General features: G+C 47.4%; 1 protein-coding gene across 1 annotated transcript; it reads right to left on the bottom strand.

The window, feature by feature from the left end:
* Positions 1-3,479: 3,479 nt before the first annotated feature.
* Positions 3,480-21,131, bottom strand: Cmtm6 (CKLF like MARVEL transmembrane domain containing 6). Its single transcript, XM_021172405.2, has 4 exons — positions 20,930-21,131; positions 15,395-15,571; positions 12,658-12,756; positions 3,480-6,358 (listed from the first exon to the last, which is right to left on the bottom strand). The coding sequence occupies exons 1-4, from the start codon at positions 21,065-21,067 to the stop codon at positions 6,221-6,223; spliced, it is 552 nt and encodes a 183-aa protein (XP_021028064.1). The 5' UTR covers positions 21,068-21,131; the 3' UTR covers positions 3,480-6,220.
* Between the last annotated feature and the right edge of the window lie 2,563 nt (positions 21,132-23,694).

Here is a 23,694-nt window from a genome sequence, read left to right as displayed (position 1 = left end):
GCAGATATGGCCGAGTTGACAACCAAGATTAGCCATCACATGATGCTTATCGTCTCTTGCGCCCATCTTTCTCTTTCCACCATCACTTCCGGAACCACCGATCACCACACAGTTGCTTTTCTTATGTTAGTTCCACTCTAGAGCACATGGGAGTTCATATGTCAGCAGGGGACATCCCTGTGTAGCCTTGTGGCTTTATTTGCCTGTCACCCTACTGGCCTCAAACCACACCTTCTCTCCCACATCCTTAATTTATTTTAAATTAAAGACAGGGTCTCGGTGGAGATAAAGGCACAGTCCTTTAATCCCAACACTCGGGAGTCAGGAGACAGAGGAAGGGGGATCTCTGTGAGTTCAATGCCAGCTTGGTCTACAAAGTGAGTTCCAGGACAGCCAGGAATATAGGGACAAACTCTGTCTCAAAAAAGAAAAAAAAATAGGATCTTACTCTGTACCTATGTACCCCAGGCTGCCCTGGAACTCATAATGATCCTCCTGTCTCAGCCTCTCAGTCTGGGATTATAAGTGTACACCACTGTGCTGGGGCATCTCCTTATTTTTAAAACATTTATTATTTTTATTTTATGTGTTTAAGTGTTTTGCTTGCATGCGTGTGTGCAAACATGCACACATGGTACCTGCAGAGGCCAGGTTAGGGTGTCAACTCCCCTGGAACTGGAGTGACAGACAGTTGTGAGCCACCATGTAGGTTATATAACATGTCTGTGATTCCAACACTGGGAGGTGGAAGCAGAAAGATCAGAAGTTCCCTGCTGAGAGAGGGAGGAGGAAGAAACAACAAAAAATACAAATATAAAAATGTTGAGGACTGTATAAACATTTTATTTTATACATGAGCGCTCTATCTGCATGTACACCTGCATGCCAGAAGAGGGCATCAGAACCTATTATAGATGGTTGTGAGCCACCATGTGGTTGCTGGGAATTGAACTCAGGACCTCTGGAAGAGCAGACAATACTCCTAACCACTGAGCCATCTCTCCAGCCCCCCCACAAAAATTTGTTTAAAAGGCTGGTGAATATGTTCAGCAAAAAAAGGCATTTGCTGAGTTGGATCCGGGGTCTCCCTCATGGTGGACAAAGAGCCCTGCCTCCCACAAGTCTGACCTCTAATAGGCACTGTAACATGCACATACACAGACATATAGGAACATTAAAAATAAGTTGGGGTGCCGGGCAGTGGTGGCGCATGCCTTTAATCCCAGGACTTGGGAGGCAGAGGCAGGCAGATTTCTGAGTTCGAGGCCAGCCTGGTATACAAAGTGAATTCCAGGACAGCCAGGGCTATACAGAGAAACCCTGTCTCAATAAATAAATAGATAGATAGATAGATAGATAGATAGATAGATAGATAGATAGATAGATAGATAGATAAATTGGGGTAATAAGAATCCTTGCTGCCTTTTACAGCTGCCTTTATTTTTTAAAGTTTCTATGATGCATATTACTTATAGAACTATAATTTAGCCTAAAAGAAAAAAAAAAAGACATCTCAGAGCGGCCAAGTGTGTGAACATGCATAAGCACATGGGTGTGTAGACCAGAATAAACCAGAGTTTCCTGAGAGCCAGATCTCATCAGCCTGGAGCTCACCAGGCAGGCCACACTGGCTGGTCAGAAAACCCCAGGGAGCCACCTATCTCTGCCTCCCCATTGCAACATATGCAACCACACCTGGCTCTAGGTAGGTTCTGGGGTTTAAACTCAAGTCTTTGCAAGCATTGTCTGGACCATTTCCCAGACCATAATAAGTGCTTTATAAACTGGGGGCTGGTTGGGCCTTTTGGTGGGGGCAGTTCAAGGCAGTTTCTCTGTATAGCCCTGGCTTTGCTGTCTAGCCAGGCTGGCCTTGAACTCACAGAGATCCACCTGCTTCTGCCTCCCAAATACTGGGATCAATGGTGTCTGTCACCATGGCCTGGCGTAGAGGTTTGGTTTTAATCAGTGCATCCCCAACATTGTCTTTAGTCTCACATGATGATCCCATTCCTCTGTTAGCAAAACCAACTTTGATAGGTAGAGGGCAGCTTTAAATCCAGGTATTTTCACACTGTTGTGTGCGTGTGTGGCGTGGGGACAGGGGTCTAGATTATGTTACTCTAGTCACAGTCAGCAAGCGCAACCTTGAACTCACCTGCAAAACGAGTCAAACCCACTAAGGGCTCATGGGAAACTCTGGAGAATCAACCACCCTTCCTCACCTCTGGACAGTCCCGTGACTGTAAAGTCTCAACTCTGTGGACAGAAGTCTCAGCAGAAAACGGGTGGGCAGAAGCCATCCCCCTGCCCCAGCCTCACAGGCCGCCCGCCAGGTGCCCTTTCCAGACCTACCAGGAATGCTTTACTGTTGGCATTCCCTGCATTAGGTCTTCTGCTCTTTGCAGCTGGCTGCATATTGATACAATGTTTTTTATCAACAAAAAACAAACAAAACAAAAACTGTGAAGAATGTACAAATCCCAGTGAATTCCTGAGGACTAACTATAAAGGTCCTGTTATTCTCTAGGGACTGGAGGCAGGAATTTTACAAACTCCACAAATAGTTCTGCTTCAGCACAACGCCCTAGCTCTATCAGATGTCTCTATCTGTCCACAGCATGGCAGCCACGTCTAGGGTGTTAACCAGAGTCCAAAACTTGATTCTTACAATGATTTAGGTGGAGGAGACACGCAGCTGCGACCCCAGAATTTGGGAAGCAAGTACAGATGGACCTGGAGGTCAATGTCATCCTCATCGACAGAGTGAGTTTGGAGCCAGCCTTGGCTACGGGAGACCCTGTGTCAGAACAGAAGGGAAAGGAGAGAGAGGGGAAAGGAAGAGGAAAGAAAAGGCGGGGAGGGATTTAAAACCACCCGGTGTCTAGTATTCTTCTATAACTCATGCCATGGGATTTCCTAAAAAGGATTTTTGTTTTCATTTATTGATTTGGCTGACCTGGAACTCACTCTGTAGCCCAGGCTGGCCTTAAACTTACACAGATCTGCCTCCACCACAGCTAGCTCTTAAGAGTATTTTCCTGGGCTGGTAAGATGGCTCAGTGGGTAAGAGCACCCGACTGCTCTTCCGAAGGTCCAGAGTTCAAATCCCAGCAACCACATGGTGGCTCATAACCATCCGTAACGAGATCTGGCGCCCTCTTCTGGAGTGTCTGAAGACAGCTACAGTGTACTTACATATAATCAATAAATAAATCTTTAAAAAAAAAAAAAAAGAGTATTTTCCTGCTATATAAACCAGGTTGGCTTTAAGCTGGTGACCTCCCTGCTTCAGCCCTAAGTGATGGCACTGGAGACTCCTGTGCTGCCACAGCCGACAAACGTGATGTTTAAGTCCGAATCCCACCTCTCCAGAAGACAGCCCGTGTATTGGACACATACAGACATGGGGACAGCTAGCCCCTCAAGTGAGGGCCTCATCTAAATAAGTCTGTAGTGAACAACTGTGAAGGCACAAACACTGGAATTAAGAGGATTTATTTTAAAAGATTATAAAAGTTGATATTAAGAGTGATAAAAAAAGACCCACAGGCTTTAAATCAACAAATACAAAAGTGATCAGATATAAGCAATGTAGAAATACACTTCTCAGTCCCCACATTGAGCATAATTTAAGTATAGTAATTATAAAAGTCTTGTGCAATAAGTATATTTCCCTTCTTAGTCTTAAAAACCATTCTAAACAATTTGTATAAATTACAGCAACTCAAGTCTGCCCAGCTACTAAAAAGACATTGTCCTTTCTGTGCTGACAGTCTCTGGTCCCAGCTCTTCTGGAGGGTGTGTGTTGCCACAGTCTTTAACCCCATCTCCCTCCATAGAGTGCAGAAGCCAACCAGTCACAGGTTCCCCCAAAAGAGAAAGTTCTAAGAGTGGTCACAGACACAAGTGACCAAATTATCTTCCTAACAGGAAAGCCTGAAGTAGCCAAGGCAGAGCCCTCAGCTGTGAGACAATTAACACACAGCAAGCAGCTGGATGCTGATGCTGAGCCGCTGCTGTGCGGAGCCAGGCAGAGTGTCTGCCAATCATGAACAAGCCAGACACAGGCAGAGAGGCACCTACTACTGAGATGCAATGTCCCCAAGGGCCTGCGAGTTAGAAACTAGTTCTCCAGAATGGCACTATTGAGGTCAGAAACCTTTAGAGGCGGGGCCTCATGAGGTCTTAGGTCAGAGAGGGTGTGCCCTTAAGAGACCTCAGGACCTCCAGCCACCGCCCTTCTTTCCTTGCTTCCAGATCTACCACAAACTCCCCAAGTGATGCGCTGCTGTCTAAAACAGCAGGTCTGACCAAGGGCCAAAGCCTACAAAACTGCAAGCCAAGATTAACCTTTTCCCCAACCCTTCCTCTTTTTAAGTTGATTGTCTCAGGTATTTTGTTATAGTAACAGTCAGCAGACTAATAGTTGGTAACACTAAAGTCGCCCAGATCTGCTGTTAATTCTCAATAGGTCTAAATGATATTTACACTAACTACAGCACAGCTTGATATAAAACTCTCAAATTGTCTGCAATAAACTGGTTACTTTTGAACTTCTCTATTCGTGGTTTCAAGAGCCTCCTGTCCCCTCTCTGGAATGGCAATGTTCATGATCAGTTTCACGATCTCCAAAGCAGCCATGGTGACATCACCAGTATGTAAACCTTGAGGCCAGCAGATCAGGCAGTGAGGCAGGGACAGAGCAGAAGCTGTGTGCCCAGATTCATCCACTTCCAAGAACTGCCACAGACTCACTCAGGAAACTGAAACCATCTTCTTCCACACACAAGGGCACACAAGACACTGGAAAGGAGGGGGACTTTACAGTGAATCCCCGGAAACACGATCCATCGCACCACTTCAAAGAGAAAGCCCAGCCTGGGAAACCTTCGCCAGTGCACAGAAGGCCTGGACGTGCTGGGTCTCGTTCAAGCTCTAGGAAGAAGGCAAGAAGGGAAGAAGGGTCCCCCGGGTCGGAAGGACGCCCAGTGGCTCTAAGCCAGCCCTCCAGCAGCAAGCGATCCTTCCAGAGTCTCAGGAAGCCTGAGGCCTCCCCACACCACCAGCAGTACTCACTAGCAGGGCTTCCGGGGTTCACATCTTCAAGACCTCTCCCCTGGAGAGAAAGAAAGCCAAGCAGAGGCCTGTGGGAGGGAACTCGGACCTGACACCCCTGCCTCAGACTCCTGGTGAGAAGGGACACACCTCTGGATGGCCTGGAGATGGCTGACAATGGGAAGAGAACAGAGAGGAAGAGCGAGCACTGGCCTGCACAGATGGCACACAGCACAGGGCACGGGACCATTCTGGAGAAAGTCAGGAAGGAGAATCTGGTGGGCGAGAGACCCCAGCCTAGGCTCTGCAGAGAGGCCTGCGGAGCTGTGTTCGCTTGAGCAGAAACCATCTGCCCGGAGGGAGACCCACAAGTCTCTAGTTTGACGTCATCAACCCTGTTTGCACGGGTGAACACAGCACCAAGCCTTCACATCTCTGCCGAGTTGCAAAGGCCTAGCTGTGTGATTACACCCGCGGTGCGGGACAGTCTCTTCTCTCTCTGGTCTTTAGATAGACTATCAGCTCCCTCACTTTTCCAGTGTTACATAACAAACTTCATTTTCTTCTAAACTTAATCTCAGCAATCACAGTGCAATGTAAAAGCCTCCACAAGGCTGCTATACGGTTGCTTTCACACACATACACAGCAGCAGCCCACACGTTTTCTGTTAGGCGATGCATGGCTCAGAAGGAGTGAAGAATAATTGCTTTAAGAGGTCAGCACATTAAGTGTAAGGCTGAGTAAGATACAGTAAAGGATCATGGCATTAAGGGAAGAAGCCCACACCAGCATCTCAAACACACACGAAATCCCCAGCAACACAACACAAGTTAACCGGTTCCTGAGAGGACAGAAAAGGCACAGTCTGGAAGGTAAGCGTGGTGAGGGGCGTCCTATAGCAAAATGACAGACATGCAATTCAAAGGACAGCAGTCCTCATCTCTAAAAACAAACCAAACAAACAAACAAACAAACAATCCTCCTCCACTTGCGACAGGTTCCAAGCGTTATTAAAAACCCTTTGAGCTTCCTGCTGGGGCTGCCGCCCAGCCCAGCGCTGTAAAGCTGCTTTCCTGTCCCTTCCCTTCTCTCCAAAAGGTGCACACACGACACAGGTCACACAGAGGGAGCCTCTCTTTGGGTCCACACCCCGGTTCTGTGTCTTTAAGCATTCAGTGGTTCGGTGAGGGCTTCCACCTTTGCGTTGTTCTCGGGCTTTCTCAGCGGGTTCTCCCGCAGCTTCTCACACAGCATGACAACGAAGTCCAGTAGGAACATGGAGCTTGCCAAGAAGCCAAACACCTAAGGAAGAGAGGGGGAGAGATCTGAGCAAGTGTGTGTTTCAACTTGTGTCCTATTCAGCCTGAGAGTTCACATCCAGGAAAGAGAGCCGATCAATTACACCTTATAACTACTTTTAAAAAAAAGATTTGCTTTAGTTTTACTTAGTCTGTGGAAGCGAATGGCACGGGTGTATGGGTTCTTTTGGAGGTCTAAAGAGACTACAGGATCCCTGGAAGTGGACAGAGCCCCCTGATGTGGGTCCTCTGGAAGAGCAACACGGGTCTCACTTGCTGAGCCTTCCCTCCAACCCCACACTTAACACTCTTTAACAGAACTTAAAAGCTATCCTAAGAGGAAATGACAAAGCAAAGTTCCCAGAATAACAGCTGCCTCTGTGCGTCCCACAGGGCACAGATGCCAGTTCTGCTGCTGGGCAGTGCTAGGGCCAGAAGCAGAGTTGCCGACCAGCACCAGTGTCAGGTGTACGAGAGATCTAGCCTCCCTACTCCTCTAGAACCATAGCTACTAGAAGTCCCTGGCTGCATCTCCTCTGCCTGACTCCAAGCCATGGACTCGCTGCAGGATGGCCATGCATCATCTCCTCTGGAAACTTATGAAAGGAATTCCCTTCATTCCCAACTGACTTCTGGTTGGGGTTTGGAGACTAGTCCCTGCTGGGCTTATTAAAGAACCTGTCTGGGGCTGGAGAGATGGCTCAGTGGTTAAGAGGTCCTGAGTTCAATTCCCAGCAACCACACAGTGGCTCATAACCATCTGCAATGATCCCATTATGATGCTCTCTTTTGGTATGTCTAAAGACAGCTACAGAGTATATACATGCACACACACACACACACACTGGACCTGATCCCTCTGAACAGGCAGCAGCGCTCCCACACACACTCAAGCAGCTGATGCAGTCATGGATTTATCTTATCAAAGTACTGCCCAGATTTGGCCTTCCCGCCTCCATACAAACAGCAATGGCCCTGCCCACACATCTGAAGTCAGACAGGGAGCCTGCAAAGCTCTCCACAGGACCTGACAGTCACATGCTGGAGAGGCCTCCAGCATCATGGAGAGGGGAGAGATGAGCGGCCTTATCCAGAAGCAGTGCACAAAGGAAAATGAACTGGACTGGCTTTCTTCCTACTGATCGTGTTCAGCACCCCGAGCTCCACATGGCTAAGTCCTCTCAAACTCCTTGTGTGGAATGTTCCTTGCATAGGTAGCTTTCCCTTCCCCAGACAGCCCTGGGTGATGACATTATACTCTCTCATGAACCTCACATCTCCTAAGGCACACTGCTAACAACCCTCCACCAAAGCCTTCCTCTGACTCAACATCTATGCCCATGCACTTGGGGAATGAAGTCTACTTAAAAGTCCTCACCACTAAGCCCCTCTGGCCTCCACGCTCAGGGACTTCTTAGCCCTTCTCACCCCAACTACTGTTGAATTATTGGGTCTTAGCTCTTGAATTCAGTCTTCCAGGTTAAAGCAGGTTCACAGGCCACAAAAACAATCCATCCTATATTAAAACCAGAGGCTCTATGCTTGAGGAGTGAGTCTGTTACCCACAGCTAGCCCTCTGACCTCCTAGGGACCTCAAGCTGCTATTAAAGTAACCACCAGAGGAGCCATTTCCTCCCACAGCCCTACCTGCCTCTGTAACCCGGGAAAGAATTCCCCCAAACCCCTTTTCCTGAGCCCTGGTGACAAAGCACCAAGATGGTGCCCTTGCCATTCATTCCAGCTGTGTACTGATTACAAGGGGACTTTGTGTACTTTCCTGGATGCAGCTGTGTTCTCTTTATCCTTGTAACTTCGGCCTGCGCACAGCATGCACCCACCCTTCTTTACTCTCTCTCTGTGTTCGTGCCTGTCAGTACCCACTGAAGAGATGCTCTCGTCTTCCTTCCCCGTGTCCACCTGAAGAGACTCATTCTGGTTCCAACACTGCTATTCAGACAGGAGGCCTCAGACTTAACAGGATATATACATCCAAAACATGTCCTAATTTTGTAAACTTACAATTCGAGTCCCCACTGTAAGGTCCATCGCCACAATACTTGGGTGGTGGCCCATGTCCCCCTCTGCTTACCAGACAAGCCTTTCAGGGGGCATCAGGGTAGGACATCTAGATCCCTCACTCTCAACATCTCGATGGTTGCAAGCAGGACAGTTCTACAGTCTCCCCCAGCCTCCTGGACTAAACACCTTCCTCTTATCCCCAACTAGCTAGAGGGTAGCTGATCATCAGACTGTCGGGAATAGTCAAAGCCATACCTGTGTGTCTTTTAATGGCTGCCTGAAGATGAGAAATCCACCCACCCATTAAGAAGGTTCCTGCCCCTATTGTCCTATGATCCACAGACATCAACAGATCCTCCTCTATCAGAATGTCTCAACCCTAGTCCCTGTCCGTAACAGTAGCAGGACTGCCTACTCTATCAGAATGTCTCAACCCTAGCCTCTGTCCTTAACAGTAGCAGGACTGACACCAGGGCAACATCTCAATCTCCTACACCCCCCTCCCCCCATCATGTCCTGCAACACTATGTCTTTTCAGAAAAGGCTGGGAAGTTGGATCTTGGACCTGCTGCCCTAGTGCAACCCTGACAAACGGGCCTTCAGGTGCTGTCTTACACATCTAAGTTCCTATAAGTCCCACATTCCTCCGTCAGAGCAGCCCACCCTGAACTCAGCAGTGGAAGGCAATCCCCTGTTCCCTGACTCTTCGGTGGATTCAAAGTCAAGTCTCCAAGTCCCTACTGTCTCAGCCCCTGCCTATACCTAATGTGTATGCAGGAGTCTGGGGGGTGTCAATAATGAGTCAGTAGATAGAAAATTAAATCCCACCAGATGGTATTAAATACATGGCTAGTAGCGATGGTTTCACTGACCCGCAGATGAGGGAAACACGATGTGTAACTAACTAGGTTAGCTGAAGACAGCGAAGCTCTTCAGATCAGAACCAACCTCCATTTTTAAACACTACTTGGCTAACTTAAATACACTCTCCAGTCACTTGTCATGCTGTGGTGACACTGGGACTTGATGCCAATACCTACTTCCTCTTCCTTATGTCACTTCCTCATTGTGCTATTCTAACACAGGACCCAGACATTCGGAGAATTCTGTCAAGAAACAAAAGACCATGCTTCAAAGTTGGCTTCCTCACTAGGAAACCCCTTGAGGAAGTGAAGGCCAAAACAGGAAGAAAGCAACTCCAAGTCTCTCGAAACCTCAGCCCAGCCCTCCATGACTTTGTACTCTGTGTGTGTGTGTGTGTGTGTGTGTGTGTGTGTGTGTGTAGGGGGTGGGGGGTTGGTGGCCTCCCAGGTAACTGGTCTCAAACTCAATCTTCCAAATGCTAGAACTGAAGGCACGCCACACCTGGCCTGCACCCCCACGACTGTGGCCGCCTCTTGCAATCTCTGGCTTCTTCCTTTCCTCTGCTCCACCCTAAAGAACACAGGACTTCATCCCACCCACAGCACACTGAGCTCACCTGGCCATGCCAGCACAGCCAGCCTAAAGTACACACTCATTAGTAAACCCGGTCGTCCCCGTGGGGTCTGTTCTGGGCTCAACTGCATCTGCTTGTCCCCTACAAATCAGACTGGCACAGCACCGTCTGCAACGCTTCAATGCTATCTTTTTAAAGATTTTGTTTCTTTTTCTTCCTGAGTCTGAGTGTTTTGTCTGCATGCATCTGGGTGCCTGGTGCTATAAGAAGTTGGATGCCCTGGAACTAATATTATGGATAACTCTGAGCTGCCATGTGGACACTGGGCACTGAACCTGGGTCTTCTACAGGAGCAGCAAAGGCTTTAAACGCCGAGCCGTCTTTTCCCCTTTGAGCAAATAAACCATACAGTAAGGCTCTATAATAAAATGTAGTTTTAGGGCTAAGGCAATAGCAGACAAACACACATACACACAAAACCACACACAGACTCGGAATTTTTTAAATATTTAAAACAAACAAAAAAATGCCAAAGGGAAAAAAAAAAAAACCCTCTTCACTCAGCTGTCCCTTTGTTGTCTCAAAGGTTTGGATTTATACTCCACACACACAGCAGCAAGGTCTGGGACACACAGCAGCAAGGTCTGGGACAGGCAAGCCTGGCTTTCTCTTTCTAGTGGGGTGGGGGTGGGAGGTCGACAGGGGAGTGAAGAAGAAATGGGAGAGAACTAGTCAGACTCCTCCACCTGAGATGAACTGTCCTAGAACTAATTTTTAGAACAATTGATGGGCTGGAGAGATTGCTCAGTGGTTAAGAGCACTCACTGCTCTTCCAAAGGTCCTGAGTTCAATTCCCAGCAACCACATGGTGGCTCACAACCATCCGTAATGAGATCTGATGCCCTCTGTTGGATGTTTGAAGACAGCTACAAAGTACTTACATATAATAAATAAATAAATCTTAAAAAAAAAAAATGCTTGACTGTGCTGGGCATGGTAGCACACATCTTTAATCCCAGCACTCAGAGGGTGGAGGGAGGTAGATCTCTGAGTTTGAGGCCAGCCTGGGCTACATAGTGAGTTTCAGGATAGCCAGGGCTACAGAGAGAAACCCTGTCTCAAAAAAAGAAAGAAAGAAAGAAAGAGAGAGAGAGAGAGATAGAGAGAGAGAGAGGGAGGCAGGGAGGAAGGTTGGTTGGTTGGTTGGATGGATGGATTGATTTCATGTATTTCATGTAGAGGTTACAAACCTGAAAATGGGCTCACTTCCTTGAGAGCGATCCCTGCCAGCACAAACCTGTGATCAGGCACTAAGGATAGGAGGAGCTTGTTAAAAGATCACCCAAGACTGCAGTAGCAGTACACATCTGAAGTCACATCTGGAGTCACGGCACCCAGGACACTGAGGCAAGAGACTCCTGAGTTTGAGACCAGCTTACAACAAATATCAAGTTCAGGGTTAGCCTACACTACAGAGCAAAACTCTATCCCAAAATCTAAGAACTAACCCTGGGGCTGTAGCTCAGGTGTACAGTGCTTGCCTAGCATGCATGAGCTATTGCAACAAAGGAACAGAAGAAGGGGGAGGTGGGGAGAAGAGGAAGAAAAAAGAAAAGAAAGATAAGAAAAAGAAATAAGAGGAAAGGTGAAATAAGGAACCAAAGGTAGAGTGCCCTGCAGGCAGGCTTCCGTGACTCACTCAAACTCTGTCAGGAGTTGCCTGTGGAGTTTCTCAGAGGCATTTGGACAATGACAAAGGTGACAAAGGCCAGCTTGCTACTTGCATTAGCAAACACCTGCTTATATGCAGCATAAAGAAAACTTTGGTAATAAAACTCGGCCAAACTCCAGGCAGGTTCCTAGGCTCTAAAGACTAGTGTTTGTTTACTTTTAGGTCTACCTTTGTATTGAAAGGAGAAGAAAAACTACCCTTGGGCTGGGGAGAGGATGGGCTCAGTGGGCTGGGGAGAGGATGGGCTCAGTGGGCTGGGGAGATGAGATGGGCTCAGTGGGCTGGGGAGATGATGGGCTCAGTGGGCTGGGGAGATGATGGGCTCAGTGGGCTGGGGAGATGATGAGCTCAGTGGGCTGGGGAGATGATGGGCTCAGTGGGCTGGGGAGATGAGATGGGCTCAGTGGGCTGGGGAGATGAGATGGGCTCAGTGGGCTGGGGNCAGTGGGCTGGGGAGATGAGATGGGCTCAGTGGGCTGGGGAGATGATGGGCTCAGTGGGCTGGGGAGATGAGATGGGCTCAGTGGGCTGGGGAGACGAGATGGGCTCAGTGGGCTGGGGAAATGAGATGGGCTCAGTGGGCTGGGGAGATGATGGGCTCAGTGGGGAAATGTGATTGGCTCACAAGCTGAAGGCTGAGCTCACACCCGGAACCCACGGATAATTCAGGCAGAGCGTCAAAAGCATCTGTAACCCCAGAACACCTACAGGAAATGGGAAGTAGAAACAGGCGGTTCCAAGAAGCCAGTGCGGCCAGGTAAGGTGACTCATCCTTCTAACTCCAGCACTGTCCTGGTGAGTGCCAGGGCCAACCAGGGCTGCACAGGGAGAGCCTATCTCAACAAGGAGGGTAGGAGCTGGTGAGCAGCTGGCCGGGTTACACGGCAGTGAGACTACCTCAAATAAGGTCCTTCCCAGGCAGGACCAACACCAAAGAGCATCTCTTATCCACACAGATCACAGCACACAAGTGCACACCGCTCACAACACATATATCATCAATATAAACAAATTTAAGTAATAATTATTACTCTGATATATAACCTATGAAGAACTTTCTAAATTCTCTGCTTCTAAGGAAACAAAAATAAGGCTAAAAAAGCAAAGTACTTACAATTGCAGCAATTTCAGCTGAGGTCCCAGAATGGGTGGAGACAAAAATGATAGATGCCAGCAGGAACACACACCCAGTTCCCAGGGTGATGTAAAAATCCTACACACAGGGAACAAGAGCACACAAGCTCAGAGCAGCAGACAAAACGTAACATTTTTAATTTCAAAAACCCTGAATGACTTACATTTTCTTGGTGCAATCCAAGCTTAAAACATGCTATGGTACCTGGTCAATAAGCCTGCATTCAAACAACACTGTCTAGTTTAGGCTGCATGTAATAGTATGTCACAGATTTTTCTTTTTGAGACAGGGTCTCACCATGTACCTAGCCTGGGCTGGCCTGGAACTCAGGGAGACCCAACGGCCCGCCTCTGCCTCCCGAATTCCCGCTGGGATTACAGACAAGCGACACCACATCCAGCCGGGATTTGCTTCTGAGTAGGTTCTGTTTGCTTGTTTGTTTGCTTGTTTGTTTCCATCTTTGTGCTTCCTGCTCCTGGGACGTGAACCCATGGCCTCAGGAATGCTTGGCGAACACAATCCCTGAGCTGACCGTTGTTTGGCGGGTTTGTATTTCTTTCTCACAGGTTCTCACCAGCCCAGGCTGGCCAGGAACTTCTGATAGTCCTGCTTCTACCTTCCAAGTACTGGGACTACCTTCTCTGAACCAGGGCTAGAGAGAGATTCTCAACAGTTAGAGCACTCGCTGCTCTTCCACAGGACCAGGGTTCAATTCCCAGCAACCACAGGGTGGTTCACAATCATCTGTAACTCCAGTTTCAGGGGATTTGACACCCTCTTCTAGCCACCAAGGGTACCAGAATGCACAGAATATATACAAAAACATGCAAACAAACATATACACAAAATATTTTTAAAAGATGCAATGTTTGATCAACATAGCTTGTAAAGTCAGACTACCACAGTTCAAATCCCAGCTATGTAACTTCCTAGTTATGTGGCTTGTTTGTTTCTCATTGTTGGTATGAGGACGTAAGCACCACTGCATGTGTGTGAAGGCCAGAGGGCAGCTCTGCGGGGTAAATTCTCTGTAGCCCCTGACTTCTGAGATTTCAGGTATGTAAAAGCACACCAACTCCTAAGGCCCAGGGCTTCAGTACAAGCCAAGCAAGAGTTTTCCCAGCTGAACTGTACCCCAGTTGGGTATGGGTGGGTTTGTTTGTTTGTTTACATGTATATTGCAGAGGGATTTTAATCCAGCAACATTGTTATTCTAGCTAGTTAGCTCACACCTTGAATCCCAAACTATGAAGGGAAAATCAGTTTGTAGAAGGAAGCACCCATGTTGGAAAGTGATGTCTGAGTGGCAGACAAAGTGATGAATCAGAGAATGTCTTGACAGAATAGGCTATGCCCAACTCTTACAAGAAGAGAGAAGAAAGGGAAGCTGCTTAAGATGGAGCAGCTGAGAGTGAGAGAGAGAGAGAGAGAGAGAGAGAGAGAGAGTTTTACTACAAGTTGCAGAGAAAGAACAAGGTGGACACAGGTGAAGACAGAATGAGCCAGAGAATGAGAAGGAGCCAGAAGATTAGAACAGATTGCCACAAAGGCCAAGCAGAGCAATTCAGAAACCAGAAGAAGCCAGACTTGAATCAGCTTGCTGAGGTGTCAGAGCCAGAAGAGCTGAGTTAAACCTGCCAACAGAGTTCAGAAAGAACTAGAAAGGCTGATCTTATTCAGCAGCAAATCTCTAAGCCTAGGTTAGCAGACAGAGGCAGATGACAACTACATCAGGTGTGTGTTTGTAGGTCTGTATGTGCGTGCATGTCTGAGGCAGAGAGATGTCAGCATCTTTCCAGATGCTCTCTCACGGAACACAGGGCTCCCTGACTTGGTTAGTCCTGTCTCTGTCTCCAGAACACTGGGATAACAGGCAAGTCGCCATATGTGGGTGCAGCGGACCCACATTCCTGTCCTTCACTCAGGGCTTTCCCTGTTGGGCCACAACCCCAGCCTGGGGAACACTAACAGTGATCCAACAAAGGCATTCTGTATTCACCTAAACACAACTTTTATCTTTTTATATAATTAAATCAAAGTGCCAGGCTCGGTGGTACACATCTTTAATCCCATCACACGGGAGGCAGAGGCAGGAGGATTTCTGTGAGTTTGAGGCCAGTCTGGTCTACCGAATGAGTTCCAGGACAGCCAAGGATACACAGAGAAACCCTGTCCAAAAAAAAAAAAAAAAAGGAAAAGAAAACACAGACAGAACCACATGTTGCTTTGTTTAAAGACCCTGTAGTGTCGTGGTATCCCTAGGGCTCCCACACACAGTGCAATGTCTGGTGGAGAGCAGTCACTCAATTCCTAACTGTAAAGCCAATGAGTGACACTCTAAAATGTAAAAAATGAAAAGTGACAAAATCACACTTCTAAAACAAAATATTTAGGGGGCACAGTGGCCCATGCCTATATTGCCAGCCCTCAGGACAGGAGATGGCAAGTTCAAGGCCATCCTAGGCTGGTTGTAAGGCAAACACTACACAATGTCTACAGTGAATTAGGTGAGGCCACCACTAACTATCAGATCACTGGTGGCTTCCTTGTCCCCTGAGTACATTTCTTCTCTCCATCTTTGACATGGAGCCCAGTTACTAGGGGGCAGAGAGCTAGGACACAGACAGTGTTTTCAAGCGCTGCGCTCTGAAAGCATTACCACTCTCACAATAAAACCAGGCGAGCCCGACACAGGGACCGTGTTTTCCCCACTTACCGATGACTTGACTTTCCCAGTGTCCACTCTGTCGTGCACTAGGGTGCAGTACACGATCAGCAGGAGGAGGCTCAGGAGGAAGGCGCTACAGCTCACAAATTCAAAGAAGTAGAGGCCTCCACACAACCCACACTCGGACACAACCTCTTCACAGATGAAGGCCAGGAGAGACAGCAGCTACAGATGGAAACCATTTGACCTCAGTGAGTGAGATGACCCATGACATCCAAAACCTACATGCAGGCTGGGCCTATAAACCCAGACACTTGGGAGGCTGAAGCAGGAGGATCAAGAGTTCCCACACAGCCTCTGCCAAGGCTGTGAGACAACCCCCTTCTAAAACAAAATTAAATCCACTATCTGTTTGCTAAAATATTCGTAAAGTAGAGACTGGGGCAAACCAGATTAGTGAGAGAGCTTGGTACATAGAACTTAAGAGTCAGCTTGCCTTGAAGGGATACACCCAGTTAACTACTGTGTGTCAACGCTGAGACTCAGAAATGAGAGTGTTCCAACAGCCCACAGGAAGGACTTCCAGGAGAGAAAGCTGAGTGCCATTACGCACGGCAAGTTTTTTTAGCTGCTGTAATGGAGTCAGTGGGAAAGTCAGCCAGGGTGTAGCTGGAGGCACATGGTCAGACTAATCTAGAGTCAGGAAGTGTGACTGCACACACAGACTCTGGGTGGCAGCCAAGCAAGAGGTCAAGAGCATCCTGAGAGAGGGCAGCTTGCAAGGGGAGAAGCCAGCAATGAGAAACAGCAGCCGAAGGGGCATGAGGCAGAGCAAGCGAGCCCATCTGAAGAAGGCGGCAAGTGTGCTACTGCTCACTACTCAGAGGTCAGGAGCACTGGTCAAGGAGCGCCTGCATTAGACTGCACTATGCGACAGTGACCATGATATTGGTGACACTGCAAGAAAACTCCAGTCTGGCAGAGCGTTAGATAACTCTGTACTCGAGTGCCACGCACTCCGGTCGGGTCTGCTTGACAGGCTGAAAAGTCTGTAAACACTCAACGAGGAAAAGAGTTTCACAGAAACTCACCTGGAGCTTTGGCGTTCTCATTTACCCATATACTGATACCCTATTCCCGAGTTAGTCTGGTGTATGGAACTACGAGCTCTCTTTTAGTATTTTATTATAAGTGCCTTTTAAGATTAAATTCTGATATAGTTAAGTCTCCCCAGTGTTCCAAGGTCCCAGAAGGTTGGAATCCTGCAGGAATGCAGTAAAGAAGTAACTAATTAAGCATTACAAAAGATGGAGCCAGCAGCTCAGAGATAGTCTGCAAAGTATTTACTAAGGACAGTAGCAAATCTCACCCTAACAAGGGAATACCATAAAAGAGCCAGGGAATCCCACTGAGATAGAAATCTTCAGTACAGGCTGCATTGCATATTAGAAGCAAGTTGGTGAATTCTCCTGACAAATGGAGATTCTCCAGTTACTTAAAAGTTACACTCATATAAGAATTTAGCAAGGCCTAGGAATTAGGGGGGTTGTGATGTTGCATTATTCATGAGGCCTGCTAAGAGCAGTACCCCCTGGTGCTAGCCTTCACAAGGTTCAAAGGTATAACACTAGAGTGTGAAATCCTTGCCTGTCACTAAGCTGACCCTAGGCAGGACTGCTTTATCTTTACTGTAAACATCTACCTGGTTCCTGTAAGTCCCTTTGTAGTCATTCCTTTGTTTTGTATCAGGTAACTTCAATGACCTTGCCTGCTGTGACTTCAGACCCCTTGTATTTTCTGCACTATATAAGACTGGTGTTCACTTTGTGAGAATACATTCAGATTCTACACAATCTCGCGTGTTGGTCTGTCACTCGCCAATGCGTTGCCCACATGCCCCAGAGACTCGTTCCACGCAGACAAAGGGACCCAGAGGGTCTGCGGCACTCGAGGAAGGGGGCTGTGGTGGGGACAGAAGGCAGTAGACTAGAAAAGCAGTGTCAGGTGTGAGCAGAGTCAAGGGTGCAGTGGATGTGCTCACAGGAAGAAGGGAAGTTCCAGACAAGCGCACTCAGCACATTTCACCATCCTAGCAGAGACCCTCTGCTGGGAGGACCAGAGACAAGCAGGGAGCACCTCTGTACAGGGAGGAGCTGGTGCTTAACTCTTTAGGAGTTTAACTCTTTAGGGAGTGGAAAAAGACTGTTCACGAACTGCTCTCATGAAGGCATGGGGAGTCTCCGGAGTCCCTGGACCGTCAAAAGGACTGATGGTCCACAGTCAAAGGCCAAAGGGAAATTCTACCTCACTCCAGTGAGGACAGAGGAGAAAGCCAGGCACAGAGTAGCTACAAACAAACAAAAAAACAGCATCAACAACAACAAAGCAGACTAGAGTGGGCTGCACACCGAGAAAGCCAGCACCCAGGAAGCAGAGGCAGTAGGATCCGCTAGCGGCCCAGGCCAGCCTGGGCTACAACACAACACTAAGAGCTAGGAATGTAGATTAGTGGTAGGATACATGCCAGGCATTGGCATTCCGGAGCCTCTGATTCAACTCCCAGCCCTGGAAAACAAACAAACAAACAAGAAACAGAGTAGCTTGGGGAAGAAAAGAAAAATGAAAATCAAGAGTTGTATTTCACAGTGCACAGTACATTCGCCCACACTTTGATTACAAATGTCAACAGACCAATACTAGGAAAATTAGGAGCGTCTTCAAAAGCTAAGCACTGTCGGGTACTCCAGAGAAATGAAGACCCACTTGAGCAAAAGGAATTTCAAGATGACTTTACTCATACAGCCCCAAACCAGAAACAATGCAGATGTCCTTCAACAGCCAAAAGAAGCCCAAGTACAAAGTGTCCAGTCGGATCATCTCCAGATAACTGCACAAAGGGGGAAAAATCGGCAGCTGAGGCGTCCATCCACACGCGGCATGAACACAACCACACATAAGAAATCTAAGTTAAATCATAGACTGGTTCATTTAAACAATAAAACCCATGTAAATCCCATCATCAAGTATTTAAAAAAATAAAATAGAAACATAAGGGTGAATCTACAGACACAATAAACCAAAAGTCTAGTTGCATAAAATTTACGATTCCTTACAACACTGTTTCAACGTATTTACTGCTCCGTTCTGGAAAGATAAGAGACAGTGTGCCTCGTCTTTAGATGTGGGACAAGCCTTTGACAAGAGGCAGGTCAGACATGACAGGTACCGCAGCACTGCTCCAAGACTAGTTTTACACTTGTATTGGAATCTCCCGGGGTTTGCAGGTTCACCACGTGCCCCTTGATATTTAGCTTGGTAAGAGCAAGTCCCAAGCAGCCTGGGAGATCTAAGGGTGGAAAGAACCTAGAGGTGACCCAGCCCCACCACCACCACTCTCCCAGGTCTACAGTTTCACAATAGGCTTCTTTTCTCTTTGCAGTCTTAGAAAACCTGCTAAGATTTATGGGCCCAGAATAACGAGTCACATACAAACATTCGAATGCACTCCCCACGGCTTGAAGGCTCCTTGTTAACACACTATGCCTCTGCTTCTGATTCTGGTGTCTCCACACCCTTGTTTTCTTATCAGAACTCTGCAATTCTATTAGGCTTTAAATCAACTAAAGACTCGAGAAGGACAGGAAGTCTTGCCTACAGCCCTCAGCCTGGCCAAACAGACCTCATCTATAGCTTTCTTGGGACTTTTTTTTAGTAACCCTGTAGTATATTTTTATTGTTAATAAGTAAGACTGTATTAAAACCGGAAAAGCAGGAACAAAAAGGCAACTATAAAAATGAAAAAGTGGGCAGTGGTGGTAGTACTAGCCTTTAATCCTAGCACTCGGGAGGCAGAGGCAGGCAGAATTCTGAGTTTGAAGCCAGCCTAACCTACAGAGTGAGTTCCAAGACAGCCAGCCTGGGGGTGGAGGTGGGGTGTACAGAGAGAAAAGTATTTAAAGGAAGCTTGCTTTAGCATTGCAAGTTCCCCATAACAAATGAATTTCACACAGAGCAGCTAAAGACCTTTTCAAGGCAAACTGATCTCTATGGCTCAACTGCAAAACACCAGCGAAACTTCTCTTCTGGTTGTGTCCTAGTCTGAAGATACAGAGCTAAGGCCTGCTGAACTATAATAATGAGAATTTTTACTCTGGCTTTAGCATTTCTTATTAGAAAAAAGAAATAAAAGCAACTAAAAATATGAGATTTTGTTCTGCACACCCATGCAGAAGACAGATAGAGATGACTTCCTTGGAGCAGCAGGAATGCTTCGGTCATACAGAAATTTCTCTGTCCAAAAGGTTCCATTAGACACATGTGTTTACTGCAGAGAAGCGCAAAAGAGACACAATCTGGAGCTGCTGCTATAGCACAGTTGGCAGAGCACTTGCCTCGCACGCACAAGGCCCTGGGTTCAATTCTCCACACCACATAGACCGCATGGTGGAGCACACCTGTAATCCCAGCACTGTGGAGACGGGAGTATCAGGAGTTCAAAGGTCATCCTCTATATTAGTGAGTCTGAAATTAACTGGACTACATGAGACTTGAGACCCTGTGAAAAAAAGAGTGGAAGAGAAGGAATGGAAAGGAGAGGGGGAGGAAGAGAGGAGCAAGGGGAGAGAGGGAGAAGGAAAAGAAGGAGATGGAAGGGTGGGGGCAAAACCACACCCATCTGGGTTAAAGGAACAGGTTCTGCAAATGCGCAAAGACGGGAACCCAGGTGCCTGCGGAACCTAAAGGTGTCCATTGCAGACATCATAGGAGGATGTAGGGGGTTACACAAGACCAGATCTACTTATCACTTGTCTCCAATGATTTCCTCCTCGTGCCCAAGCTGGCACCTAAAAGCAGCGCCAGTTTTCTAACTGCTAGCTTTCTACTTCAGGAAAGTAGGTCAACTGAGTTCCAAGAATATAAGTTCTGATTAGCGGCGTTTTGAGAATTTTAAATCTTCCCAAGGAAAGCAGTGGGCCGCTTTTAGCATAAATGGCTCACAAAACTAAACAAAACCCATAAACATCCTAAACAATTTGGTTTTCCGAAAAGTGTCTTCTTGAAAAACCTTAATACCCACTGGCAGCTGAGACACAGCAGGAGTATCATAATTTAAATACCAAAGATGACTATAGTTTCACGCCTAGGCGGAAAATAAAGAGAAGCAGGCTCAGGTTCTCTCACCCGCACACATGAAGCAGAAAGATGCCCTTTCGACTCTCTCTGCATCAAACTCACTGTGCAAGCTAAACACATACACAAACTGTCCGACATGTTATACTGCCCTAATGGGCCAGCACCCGGAAAATCGCAAAAGCCAGAAAAGATAAACAGAAAGCACTTCGTTGTCTGAAACACAAGCATTCAGGGCGATAATGAAAGAATTTTAGCTGAGAGAAGGGAAAAAGGGTTTAAGAGGCTGAGGCCCGGTCACGGGTAGGCGGTGGACGGCAACGCCTCCTTCCCGGGAAGGAACTGGGGTGTGGAAACGGCTGCTTCCCGAACGAGGAAGCCGAGCGAGCGGCAGCCTCGAGGCATCCACCCCAGCCCTCAGCCCACAGGTCCCGGCCGCCGCCGTAGGCTCACCAGCTGCAAGCCCTTGAGGATGCGCCGATACCAAGGGAGCCTGCCCAGGACGAAGTAGGCGGCCAGGCCGCTGCGCGCACCCCTGCCAGCGCCGGGGGCCGCCTCGGTGGTGGGACTGTACACCGCTCCGTTCTCCATCGCCGGCAAACACTCGCTCACCCAGCTAAAGTGTCCGCCGAGCGGTAGGGGGCGTCACTTCCTGGGACTCCGCCCACGCTTCCGGTCAACTCCGCCCTCGCCACGCCCCCTCGCTTGCTGAGCTCCCGCCCCTAGAATTTCTCTTCCTTTGCCACGCCCCCTTTGCCACGCCTCCATGGTGTGTCGCGCCCCTCTGCCTTTCCTGCTCTCTGGTTAACAGTTTATTTTTGGGGTTTTTATTTTATTTTATTTTATTTTTTTGGTTTTTCGAGACAGGGTTTACTCTGTGTAGCCCTAGCTATCCTGGAACTCACTCTGTAGACCAGGCTGGCCTCGAACTCAGAAATCCGCCTGCCTCTGCCTCCCAAGAGCTGGGATTAAAGGCGTTGCGCCACCACTGCCCGGCTAACTCTTGACAGTTTCATGATTTCTGTGGACTTCAGCTTTTTTGCTTTTTGTTTTTTTTTTTAATTACACTTTGACTATTAATCTATCTATTTTATCTGTATTTTAATCTATCTATCTATCTATCTATCTATCCATCCGTCCATCCATCTATCTATCTAAGGAGGAGCGTTGTGCTGAGGTCAGAAAACTATTCTGAGTCAGTTCTTCCTGAGGATTGAATTCATTTTCAGGCTTAGTAACTGGCGCCTTTACCTACTGAGTCACCTCTCCACCCTGACTTGATCTGTGTCTTTTAGTTTCGTTTCGGTCTGATTTTAAAAATAAAAAAATTAAAACCAAGGTTTCACATGCCCAGACTAGCCTAGAACTATTTACATAGCCAGCACTAGTCTGCAACTAGTGACAATCCTCCTGCCTCTGTCTCTGAAGTGCTGAGATTACAGGCACGTGCTCCTCATCCCTCAGCCTGTTTTGTTTTTTTAAAAAGTGCCAGAGATCACATTGAGGTCCTTCTGTATGCTAACCGCCCTCCTCCCCTGCGCCCGCCCCCGTCCCCGTCCCGGTCCCCCGTTGAGCTGCACCCCCCCATGCTCCTCCCACAGAGATTTGACTTATTTCTCACGTCTCACTCTCTTCCATCTTTCAGATAGTCATCTTTTCATGGGCGGGAGGGGTGCACCCGTGTATGAAGGTGCAGGCTCGCGCGGGTGCAAGTGTGGAGGGCAGAAGTCAACCTTGAGTATGTTCCTCAGGCACCATCTACTCTGTTTTAGGGTAGGTAGTGTGTCTCACTGAACCTAGCTTACCAGATAGGCTAAAAGGCTAAGAAGACTAAGAAGACCCAGAGATCGGAGTCCCGCCTTGCCAGCTCTGCCTTTACAAGCACAGGCCACATGGGTCTTTATATATGGGTTCTAGGAATCGAACTCACATCACCAGTGGCAGCCAGCACTTTACCAGCTAAGCTGTCTTCCCTGTTCTTATTTTTCAGTATCATTGGAGGTTTACAGTACAACTGAGAACCAGATCTGGATATTAAGTTTACTGCCCCGTGCCAACCAGAGACAGAAAATCCTTTCTGGCGGGACAGTAAGCAGATTAATGAAAATTTCAAAGGGCAATTAACAAAAAGATTAATCAGAATGTCAGATATTGATCTATGACATGAACATACTGACCATGCCAACAGATGAGTGGGCAAAAGAAATGCAGAACATTTAGTGGAATTTTACTCAAGTTTGTTGTTCTTGTTTTGTGAAACCATGACATCTGTAGGAAAATGAATACAACAGAGTATTACTGTGAAGGGAAATAAGGCAAATTCAAAAGACAAAGGCCATATGGTCTGTCTCAGATGCAGGTCCTAGATTTTAAAATTATACTTATGGGGCTGGAGAGATGACTCAGTGGTTAAAAGCAATTTCTGCTCTTTAACAGAATCTAAGTCTGGTTCCCAGCAACCACATAGGGTGGCTTACAACCACCTGTAACTCCAGTTCCAGGGGATCCAATGTCCTTCTATAGACTCTCCTGATATATACATATATGCACTGTCTGTGTGTGTCTGTCTCTGATCTCTGTCTGTCTCTGTCTCTGTCTCTCTCTCTCTGTCTCTCTCTCTCTCATACACACACCCCTGCACAAATATACAAAGGAAAAAAAATAAATTTTTTAATGTTAAATTTATGTTTGCCTGCATGTATATTTGTATACCAGGTAAATCTCTGCTGCCCACAGAGGTCAGAAGAGGGCATTGGAGTCTCTGGAACGGGTGTTATAGGTCGTTGTAAGCTGCCTACAATCAAACCTGGGCCCTCTGCAAGAGCATCAACTACCCTTAAGTACTGAGCCATCTCTCCAGTCCCAGGATAAATTAACTTAGTGTGTGTGTGTTTGTGTGTTTACATGGGGTGTTTGTATATCATGAAACTAGAAAGGAATTCATGAGAGGGAGATGAGACTGGAGGCAGTGGAGCACAGGTAAACAGAATTGCAAACAGAATTGCAAAAAAAAAAAAAAAAAAAGAGGGAAGATTGGGGACCAGCTGAAGGGGTGGGGCATGAATGAGGCCCAAGTATGATGAGATGAGACATGTGTGAAATGCCAGGATGGAAACCATGCTTTGTATGCTGACCTAAAATACTAAGACAGAGCTGGAGATGTAGGTCAGTTGCTGTGATGGTTTGTGTATGCTCGGCCCAAGGAGTGGCACTATTAG

The sequence above is a fragment of the Mus caroli genome, chromosome 9, assembly GCF_900094665.2.
Source record: "Mus caroli chromosome 9, CAROLI_EIJ_v1.1, whole genome shotgun sequence".
Lineage (NCBI taxonomy): Eukaryota > Metazoa > Chordata > Mammalia > Rodentia > Muridae > Mus > Mus caroli.
The sequence above is the reverse complement of the archived record's forward strand: the minus strand, read 5'-3'. Positions and strand labels throughout refer to the sequence as shown.

Coding starts and splice junctions, on each gene's coding strand:
- Cmtm6 (XM_021172405.2), bottom strand. CDS start 21,067: ATGGAGAACGGAGCGGTGTACAGTCCCACCACCGAGGCGGCCCCCGGC. Junction 15,572..20,929: donor TCCTCAAGGGCTTGCAGCTG/GTGAGCCTACGG, acceptor TTCCATCTGTAG/CTGCTGTCTCTCCTGGCCTT. Junction 12,757..15,394: donor CTGGGAAAGTCAAGTCATCG/GTAAGTGGGGAA, acceptor CCCTGTGTGTAG/GATTTTTACATCACCCTGGG.